This window comes from Sphaeramia orbicularis, chromosome 24 (assembly GCF_902148855.1).
Source record: "Sphaeramia orbicularis chromosome 24, fSphaOr1.1, whole genome shotgun sequence".
Classification (NCBI taxonomy): domain Eukaryota; kingdom Metazoa; phylum Chordata; class Actinopteri; order Kurtiformes; family Apogonidae; genus Sphaeramia; species Sphaeramia orbicularis.
The window spans coordinates 48,932,738-48,943,934 of record NC_043979.1 but is presented as its reverse complement, the minus strand read 5'-3'; the positions used below and the strand labels follow the sequence as shown (position 1 = coordinate 48,943,934).

General features: G+C 35.6%; 1 protein-coding gene across 1 annotated transcript; it reads right to left on the bottom strand.

Annotated features, from left to right (window-relative positions):
• Positions 1 to 2,415: 2,415 nt before the first annotated feature.
• On the bottom strand, positions 2,416 to 9,921 carry LOC115414889 (gap junction Cx32.7 protein-like). The gene is made up of 4 exons (XM_030128250.1): positions 9,912 to 9,921; positions 9,672 to 9,799; positions 6,361 to 6,546; positions 2,416 to 3,018 (listed from the first exon to the last, which is right to left on the bottom strand). Exons 1-4 carry the CDS (start codon positions 9,919 to 9,921, stop codon positions 2,416 to 2,418), a joined length of 927 nt encoding a protein of 308 aa, XP_029984110.1.
• Between the last annotated feature and the right edge of the window lie 1,276 nt (positions 9,922 to 11,197).

Below are 11,197 nucleotides of genomic sequence, written 5' to 3'. Positions count from 1 at the left end.
AACAAAAAAGAAACTTACTACCTGACAGAAATGGAAAAATGGACGAAAAATCCCTGGTTTTTTTTTGTTGTTTTTTTTCCCAATTTTTTAGACCGGATGTTTTCATTTTCAAGGACAGAGCGCTAATGCCTCGGTCACAAAGATTCTTATGAACGATGGCTTTGTACAAATCTTCTAGTTCGTACGAAATCTGGAGTTAGTAGACATTCATGGAGGGAGCATGTCTACGATGTCCAGATTTGGTACGAATTGGAAGATTTGTACAACATCCGGTCTCAGAAAATGAAAAAAACAAGCATTTTTGTTTTTAAAAATTTGGTTTATCTGTTTTGACCAAGGTTATCGTTAACGAAAACTAATGAAATGACGAAAACTAGAACTGTAAAAACATTTTTGTTAACTGAGATAAATAAAAACTATAATTAAAAGAAAAAAAAAACGATAACTACTGAAACTGTATTGTGTGCATATAAAACTAACTAAAACAGATAAAAATTATGGATAAAATTCCCTTCATTTTCGTCTTTGTCAATGTTGGATTGATATGAAATTGATTTATTTCCCTCAAGCAATTTTATCTGCTGGCACCATATGATATTTAAGGGTCCGTCACTTGTGGTTTCCAGTCGTCTTCTGGTCCCCCTCTACCTGGAAACATGGAGACTAAAGTTGGGAGGAAGCAGCAGAGTCCTGTCTGGGATTTATTTGAATGCGACGACAGAGAAGAAGAGAAAAGAGACGACTAAACTAAAACTAAACTAAAACTAAGCATTTAGAAAATAACAAAACTAATAAAAACCAGCAAACCTGCTCTAAAAACTAATTAAAACTAACTGAATTATAGAAAAAAGTCAAAACTAAATAAAACTAAACTAGAATGAAAAATCCAAAACTATTAGAACCTTGGTTTTGACACTGAAAAAGAAAAACGCCTTGAAATTCAATTTCAGTTCTTCTATTTTAAAACAAAAATCAATTCACCACTAGTTTTTCTTTTGTTTCTGAAAAAAATCCTATTACCAACCAAAAGATAAACTGACCATGCCATCAGATTAAAGACACAAAATTATGATTTCAATGGGACTTTACTGAGTCAAATAAAGGTTAAATTTATTTAAAAAAAAAAAGTTCAATGAGACTAAACCAAATTTAGAAAACAGATTGATTTTTGTTTTCTCTTTCTAATAACAAAAAATAAACTTACTACCTGACAGAAATGGAAAAATGGACGAAAAATCCCTGGTTTTTTTTGTTTTTTTTTTCCCAATTTTTTAGACCGGATGTTTTCATTTTCAAGGACAGAGCGCTAATGCCTAGGTCACAAAGATTCTTATGAACGATGGCTTTGTACAAATCTTCTAGTTCGTACGAAATCTGGAGTTAGTAGACATTCATGGAGGGAGCATGTCTACGATGTCCAGATTTGGTACGAATTGGAAGATTTGTACAACATCCGGTCTCAGAAAATGAAAAAAAACAAGCATTTTTGTTTTTAAAAATTTGGTTTATCTGTTTTGACCAAGGTTATTATCGTTAACGAAAACTAATGAAATGACGAAAACTAGAACTGTAAAAACATTTTTGTTAACTGAGATAAATAAAAACTATAATTAAAAGAAAAAAAAACGATAACTAACTGAAACTGTATTGTGTGCATATAAAACTAACTAAAACAGATAAAAATTATGGATAAAATTCCCTTCATTTTCGTCTTTGTCAATGTTGGATTGATATGAAATTGATTTATTTCCCTCAAGCAATTTTATCTGCTGGCACCATATGATATTTAAGGGTCCGTCACTTGTGGTTTCCAGTCGTCTTCTGGTCCCCACTACCTGGAAACATGGAGACTAAAGTTGGGAGGAAGCAGCAGAGTCCTGTCTGGGATTTATTGAATACGACGACAGAGAAGAAGAGAAAGAGACAACTAAACTAAAACTAAACTAAAACTAAGCATTTAGAAAATAACAAAACTAATAAAACCAGCAAACCTGCTCTAAAAACTAATTAAAACTAACTGAATTATAGAAGAAAAGTCAAAACTAAATAAAACTAAAGTAAATGAAAAATCCAAAACTATTAGAACCTTGGTTTTGACACTGAAAAAGAAAAACGCCTTGAAATTCAATTTCAGTTCTTCTATTTTAAAACAAAAATCAATTCACCACTAGTTTTTCTTTTGTTTCTGAAAAGAAAATCCTATTACCAAAAGATAAACTGACCATGCCATCAGATTAAAGACACAAAATTTGGATTTCAAAGGGACTTTACTGAGTCAAAGAAAGGTTAAATAAAAAAAAAAAGTTCCATGGGACTAAGTCATGTTTACAGAAGCTGGATCATGTTGTTCCGTGTGTAAATTCCCCCTCCCCCACAACCTCCTTTTCACATTATACACTTATCACAGTCGACCAATCAGATGAAGATCTGTCCAATTCTGTTGTTTTCTGGTGAAACGTTCTTGGCGACCTCATTGACCGGCGCCGTGCCCCACCCAGCCCCCTTCCGTCCTTGAAGCTCCAGCTCCAGGTTGACACAGTTCTGAATGACGGCGTCCCGGCTTTTGTAGGCCCTCCTCTCAGATAGCGGCGGGGTCACGGGGGTCACGGTGTAGTCCTGCCTCCTGGCCATGCACTCCTTCACCGCCTTCACAAACAGATAGAACAGCTCGACCAGGCTGAGGAAGAGCGAGACGACGGCGGCCACCAGCATGAACCAGATGAACACAGACTTCTCCGTGGGTCTGGACAGGAAACAGTCCACCTTATGTGGGCAGGGGGAGCGGGAGCACACGTAGCGGGTCTCCAGGGTGAAGCCGTACAGGAGGTACTGGCCCACGATGAACGCCGCCTCCAGCACGATCTTACCGACCAGGTGGAGGACGTAGCTTCGGAGGAGGCGTCCGCGGATGCTGATCCTCCCGTTGCCTTTGGTGAAGGTGGGAACCTTGTAGGCCTTCCTCAGGAACATACAGGCCTGCTCGTCCAGCTCCGCCTGCTTCTTCATCCTCTCCTTCGCCTTCAGACAGAAATGATTCACAGACAGAGAGGGTGGATATGAAGTTTTAACAACATTTACCACTTGGAATTATAACAGTGGTGGAAAAACTTATTTTAGTTCAGTTCCACATTCAGACCAATATGATCTAAAATGGAGTGGGGCAGTAAAATAAAAACATCATCACCTATAAATGATGTCAACTCCAAACTTTTGTCTATGTTTTAGATTTAAAAAAAAAAAAAAATCCTATCCAATCCAACTTTACTTGTAAAGCACGTTAAAACAACTGCAGTGGACCAAAGTGCTGAATAATTAAAATCAAAATAGAAGAATAAAATACAGAATAGATTTAAAGACATGGAAACTGTACAAAAAAGAAAAAAAAGAGCTATACAGAAGAATAAATAAAACCCAAATAAAAGAATAAAATACAAGATAGATTAAAAAGACATACAATTAAAAACAACTAACTAACTAACTAAATAAATAAATAACTAACTAACTAAATAAATAATAAAATAGATAAACTAGAAAAGCACTTGGAGAGCGCCGACCTCCACCAAGGCAGATCAGTGCCCCCACTCCCGATCACCACTAAAATTTAATCATTTGTTCCTTGTGCCAGTATCAACATTTCCTGAAATTTTCATCCAAATACATCCATAACTATTTGAGTTATCTTGCACACGAACAGACGGACAGACGGACACCAGCAAAAACATAACCTCCTCGGCAGAGGTAATAAGAACAATAAACCACTACCAAATAAAAACAATAGAATAAAAATAGTACCTTTAAACATCTCACATGGTTTCAAAAGCCAAGGAGAAAAAATGGGTTTTAAGAAGGGTAAAAAAAAAAGGAAAATTACAGTATGAAAACATTTACAGTTATTCAGATTCAGACTACTTTATTAATCCCTGAGGGGCAATTCAGTTCATAGTTACCCTGCCTTATTGGACTTCCAAACAATTAGGGAAAAACAAACAAATGCAAAACATTCATGACAGACACATACATACATTCACCCATCAGCGCCCATAGAACCGCAACCAGGCAACAAGTTCAACAGTGACATGACTAAGATACTAAAAAAGAATAAAAACACAATAAACTAGAAAACACTCAGAGAGCGCATACCTCTGCCAAGACAGACCCCCCCCCCCCCGATCACTACCAAAATTTAATCATTTGTTTTGGTGCCACTATCAACATTTCCTGAAAATTTCATGAAAATCCGTCCATAACTTTTTGAGTGATTTTGCTAATAAACAAACAAACAAACAAACAAACCCTGGCAAAAACATAACCTCCTTGGCGGAAGTAACCAGATAGAAACATTTATGAACTAGCCAACCAGCAGTAAACCACATAGAAACATACAGTATATAAACCAGATAGAAACATATGTACATGAAAAATGTGTGGTAAATGGGATTTTCAATGTTCAATGTAAATGTCCACAGAGTCCACGTTCCACAGTGGATGTGGACAATTTAGTTCCAGATACAAGATATTGTTCTAAGCTACAGGTGGATCCAATTGGAGGCTAATCAGAGTCATTTTGACTTTTTCATGAATTTTTGAAAATTGCTCAATGATGACAGATGGAAAATTGTAGATGTTGTGACCTTGCTGTGACCTTGAACTTTGGCCTACTTGGCCCAAAATGTAATGGGTTGGTCCCAGGGCCTAGGCCTATCTGTGGGGAAGATTTGGGAAAGATGGGTGGAAGAGTTTTCCCCTAAAGTTGCTAACAATCAAGCAGACATGCAAACAAACAAACACACAAACAAACAAACAAAGCAAAGTGATCACAATCCCTCCTAGCGGAGGTAACAAATCAAATCACCTTCAGTCACTTCCCAGCGTTAAGCAGCCTGATAGCTGAGGGGATAAATGTGCTGGAATATCTGTTCGTTTCTCCAACTTTTCGTTTCCCTGACTTTTCTCTCACGAAAAGTCGGGGTAGAAAATGTGTCCAGGCTGATCTTTAATTCCACTGGCTTTATGGACCACGCCTTTTTCCCAGAGAGAGCTCAGGTCCATCAGCTGAACTCCAGTAAGCTTTGAACAAACTTCAACAATCTGGTTCAAGCTGTTGCATTTATAAACTATCCTTTTTTAAAAAAAATGTGAATAACCTGAAATTTCTTAAGAAAAATAAGTGCAATTTTAAGAACTGTTCTGTCTCCATAGACCAGGCAGACTGATCTCATGAAATTGCGTTGTATGTCATGCCAGTTCTTATGGCATTTGGCCTGCTATACGTACACTTTTTCATCCTTTTGCGTGTCGTTCAACGCCATTTGATCGCGTGTTAATTTATGCCAAGATCTCCGGTTTCCTTATCCGTAACCGCTAACCCCAACCCTCAGTGCATGGTTATTAATGTAAATATTTTCAGAATTTAATGTAATTTTTTTCCCTAAAACAAAGAGAAAAATTTAGAGTTGTCATTATTTCTAGACATAATGTAATATTATTTTTTCACATTAAACCAAGAAGAACATTTGGAGTGATTATTTAAGGGTTATTATTTATTTTCCTTACTAGATTACATCGGTCTGTATGTGAACTAAAATGACCTAAAACCCTTTCCTCTTCAGTGTAATTTTTGCATTTTACAAATTCATCCTGTGGACCAGACAGGACCCTTTGGCGGTTCAGTTTGGCCCACGGGCCGCATGTATGACACCCCTGTTATATATGTTAAAAACTGGACCTTTAATAGACCTGTTACACCAGACAACCAGCTGATAAATACTAACATCAAGTTTAACACTAGTCGCTTTTCCATTGACCCTCAAATTGCGCAAATATAACTTGTGCATAAAAATTTACCTAATGGAAAAACGACAATTTCGCCAAAACTCGTTTTTTGATTAAAAGTTTTTGTGCTGGCAAGAGGTGGTTTTTCAGGCGTAGCACAAATGGTATATCATGCGAAACTGCAATGGAAAGACCTTTTTTCACAGCTAGAGTCAGGTAAATTAAAAAAAACAGATGCTGACGTACATTACAACAAGAGAGAAGAAGAAACATGGTGTGGGTATGTGTGGACACACCAGGAAACCACATCATTTTTAATTTAGTACAAGATAGAGGGGAAATATATAATAATAATGAATATATCTGTAAATCAACACCATATTTACGTTCATGTTTATGGAATGACTTCTCGTGTCATCTCGCGATAATAAACAAATCATCGTATTTGTTATTTAATAGAAAAACCAACATTCCGCACTTCTGTTTTTTTGACATTTAGTAAATATCGGTAAAGTTTTTTGCAGACGTCCAATGGAGAAGCCACTATTCACAGTATAAAAGCTCATTATATTACATTAAATGTCAAACCTTTTTCTCAACATGAAGCACATGAAGCACATGTCCGAGGTACAGTAGCTTTGGAGTCGCAACAGCAATGATCTGAAGAACCCAAAAACGGACGTGGGAAATGGGGAAGGCCATGTCATAGCAGACGTTCTCACAGCCGGGCTGTTGAGTGTTACAGATGAAGTCCGACTGTTCATCACCCCAAACCTGTGGACCAGACCAGAGGAAACATGGAATAAAAACACACAGCTTCAACAGGTGGAAGCTAGTGACGTCAGAATGAGGGACAGGGTGTTTTAGATCAGAGGTGTCAAACATACGGCCTGTGGGCCAAAACTAGGCCCACAGTCTAATCTGTGAGATGAATTTTTGATGCCATATTTTACATGTAAATGGTTCCAGGTATCAGTCTAGTTCCTACTGATCACTGATAGAAGTCTATATGGACTTTCATTTGGATCCATGACCTTTGACCTTGAGTGACCTCGAAGATGTCAAACTCAAGGTCACCAATGTGTATTTCAACAATCTTCTCTGAAACTATTGATCGGATTAATTTCAGATTTTACACGTATCTCCTCAAGACAATGTCTGCAAAATACGTTCACATTTTTGAGAACTTTAGATTTTTGAATTTTTGACAGATTTCTCTTTCCTTCTAATGGTCCATATGTTGATGGTTTATAACATGTAAATGGTTCCAGATGTCAGTCTAGTTCCAATTGATCACTGATAGAAGTCATATATGGACTTTGATTTGGATCCATGACCTTTGACCTTGAAGGATCAAACTCAAGGTCGCAATGTCTAGATTTAACAGTCTTCTCCAAAACTACTGGTCGGATTCATTTCAAAATGTATATGTATCTTCCTTGGGACAGTGTCTACAAAGTCTGTTCACAGTTTTGACAAATTTGGATTTAAAAGTTTTGGACAAATTTTTAAAGTATTAAAAATGTGCCTTTCCTTATAATGGTCCATATTTAGTTTGTTTGTTTATTTCGTGTAAACATTAAAACCAAACAACAAAAAGATTTATATAAAGAGAAAGGAAAACATTCAAAAAGAAGCGGGATGAAGTTTAATTTATTATCCCCCGCCCCTTAGACTCTGTCCCTTTCGTAGCAGTAACAATACACATATCAAAAACCAAAATAAACTGTCGATTTCATTACAATTATACACATTACACAATACACAATATTTTGATGGTTTATAACATGTAAATGGTTCCAGATATCAGTCTAGTTCCTACTGATCCCTGATAGAAGTCATATATGGACTGTGATTGAATTAGTTGAGTTCTCCTCCAGTGAAAGTCCCGCCCATTTCTATTGGAGATTGATCTGCTGCATCCACACCACAGGACTGGAACATGTGCCGCGAGTCCTCTATGTGGTACCAACTTGACTCAACTAGCGTACCAGGTACTATTCCTGGAGGCCATTTTAATACATTGTGTCTCATTTTGTTCATTTTTCACTAGTTTTGTTGCATATTTTGTGTCTTTACTCATTTTGATGCATATGTTGTCCATTTTTGGTCACTTTTTTTGTTATTTTGTTAACTTTTTTAATCAATCTAACATTTTTGAACTAACTAAACTAAACTAATGCCGCATTTCTACTATGTGGAACCAGCTCAACTCGGCTCAGCTTGACTCGACTTGGCTCTGGTACCAGGTCCTATTCCTGCAGACCATTTCAATTACAGGATATTACAGACTATACAGTACCTGGTCGTCATAGTGTTGCGGCACATTACTTCCGTGCCATCTGCTCAGAGTTGCTGATAAACTTGCTTGTTGCGTGTTTTCTGGTCAAACTCATGCTGAATGTTTGCGTCTGAACCTCCTGGACAAACCATGGTGTAGTTTTCCAGACTGTCATCATGTGGATTCACCTACTGACAGATTTACTGGAAACTTCTGCATCTGTTTTTGTAAAAGGGCGGGGCACACAGACGACTCTGACCAATCAGTGGTCTGCAGTGTGTACATGTCACCTTTTAGTATCTGGTCCCCAGTCCTGGAACCTCGGTGGAGGTGATACCAAAAAACTAGTACCAGATTCCAGGTCCTTTTTCATAATGGAAACGCAAAAAGGCCGAGTCGAGTTGAGTCGAGTCAAGCCGATACCGTGTAGTGGAAACGGGGCATAACTAAACTAACTTAACTAAACTAACTTAACTAAACTAAACTAAAGTAACTAAACTAAACTAAAGTAACTAAACTAACTTAACTAACTAAACTAAACTAACTAAACTAACTTAACTAACTAACTTAACTAACTAACTAACTAACTTAACTAACTAAACTAACTAAACTAACTAAACTAACTAAACTAACTAAACTAAACTAACTTAACTAACTAAACTAACTAAACTAAACTAACTAACTAACTAAACTAACTAACTAACTAAACTAACTAAACTAACTAAACTAAACTCACTTAACGAAACTAACTTAACTAACTAAACTTAACTAAACTAACTAAACTAACTTAACTAAACTAACTTAACTAACTAAACTAACTAAACTAACTAAACTAACTAACTAAACTAACTAAACTAACTTAACTAACTAACTAACTTAACTAACTAAACTTAACTAAACTAACTTAACTAAACTAACTTAGCTAACTAAAGTAACTTAACTAAACTAACTTAACTAACTAACTAAACTAACTTAACTAAACTAACTTAACTAACTAAACTTAACTAACTAAACTAAACTAACTTAACTAACTAAACTTAACTAAACTAAGTTAACTAACTAAACTAACTTAACTAACTAAACTTAACTAACTAAACTAAACTAACTTAACTTGTTGCATGTTGTCTCTTCAAGCTCATGCTGAATCTTTTCATGGGCCATCAAGGACAGAAATGTAAACTCAGTGGAGGAGAGAGAGCACAGGGTCAGTACCAGAGTCCTGCACAGGTCCACTTTTTCCTAACTTTTTCGGTCCGATGGAAATTCTTATGTTTTTTTAACCTGTCCCTGCATGTTTTTGCATGTTACCTGTCGGGTATCAGACCCGGTGCAGGGTATGGTCAGTACCATTCACTGTGGAATTAGAAACTTTTATGATTTTGCCTGGTTAAATAAGTATTGTTTCATTCATGGCAAAACATGCAGGTGTACTTTTTACTTTGTACTTTTTTGCTTTTTTGTACTTTTTTGCTTTTTTTCCACACAAGTAGCTGTACTTCTACTTCAGTACAGAATGCGAGTATTTTTGCCACCTCTGCGTGACACAGATACAGTGACACTGGAAGTATTTGATTTAATGTTTTTTTCTTGAGCTCCATATGGACTGTTTCTGAATTACCTTCTCTGTTGCTGTGTTCAGAACCAGGATGCGGAACACGAACAGAACCGTGAGCCAGACTTTACCGATAACCGTGGAGTGGCTCTGAACCTTATCCAACAGTCGACCCAGTAGATCCCACTCCCCATCTCAGTCACCAGTGTTTTATTTTACTGTAATAAGAGATAGATCAGAAAATGCAAATGAACAGTGCACTATAATCCAGGACTCTCTGAGGGCACGCATGCATTTATTTCCTACGCAGAAGCATCGGTCAAATAAATGAGAATATTTTATAAAATGTGCTTTGTCATGAAGAACTGGGGAGGAGTAGGAGCTGGAGGAAATGAATCATCATCATGAGACACTTTTATTTATGAATATAAATACTGTTACTGTGGAGACATAGAACAATACAATAATGAAAGTAAGTTCATGGTGCATAATAATAAGTAAACAGACTAAGTATTAAAAAAGTACATAAAGCCATAACTCTATTATGTAAATATGCTGAACAATAGTGAAAGACCGTAAAATAAAAGGATTCAGATTTATATTATAACCTGAATAAATAACCTGATGTACTGCATATAAACTCACAGGTACACACTATATATAACACCTAGAATGTTGGAATAATTATGTTTTCAGACACATTCCTCTTTTTTTCCCTATTTAATCAGGTTTAATGATCACATACTGAGTTTCATTTACACTTTATCTATAACAATAAATCACACAGTCACAATCACTGAATTGTAAGAGGTATAAATATTTATTCCAAATTTATGGGCAACAGTGTAGTAACATGTTTTTACATAAACAAAAAGTCACAATAAAATACATTTGTTTACTTGTAAGAAGCTTTGATTTATAGATAGTAACAAATTTTCATTCTGTTTTACTGCAGTTTTGTTATATCTAGAAGGTGTTTTTTTATTAATATTTGACATAAAAGTAAAAAAAAACCATATGTTTACTTTATATTTCCCTAAAACAGAACAAATCACATTGTCCCAATCATTTCCTACAAGAGGTAAACATTTTTTTTCCAACTTTATGGGCAACAGTGTAGTTACATATTTTCACATTAACAAACAAAAAGTCACAATAAAATACATTTGTTTACTTGTAAGAAGCTTCAGTTTGTAGATAATGACAAATTTTCATTCTGTTACTGCAGTTCTGTTATATCTAGAGCGTGCTGGTTTTTTTTGTTTTTTTTATTTGACATAAAATTTAAAAAATCCATATGTTGACTTAATATTCCCTAAAAAAACAGACTAATTTACTTGAAACTTTTGTTATCGGGAGACTTGCTTTATCGTTCTCTAATGCTACTACTCAACTGTCTTTTTTTTTTTTTTTTTTTTTAATTTTTGCTGAATTTTTTGAAATATTAAAAATGCGCCTTTACTTCTAATGGTTCATATTTTGATGGTTTTTTAACATGTAAATGGTTCTAGATATGAATATAATTACTATCACTGACAGGAAGTCTTATATGGACTGCCATTTGCCATTACAGCTATTACAGTAAACAGTTG

What these genes read in the sequence shown, in the direction of transcription:
- LOC115414889 (XM_030128250.1), bottom strand. An exon ending in TGAACACAGCAACAGAGAAG is followed by an intron (nt 6,547 to 9,671) that starts GTAATTCAGAAA and finishes TCTGGTCCACAG; the next exon opens with GTTTGGGGTGATGAACAGTC. An exon ending in TGCTTCATGTTGAGAAAAAG is followed by an intron (nt 3,019 to 6,360) that starts GTTTGACATTTA and finishes TTCTGTCTGAAG; the next exon opens with GCGAAGGAGAGGATGAAGAA.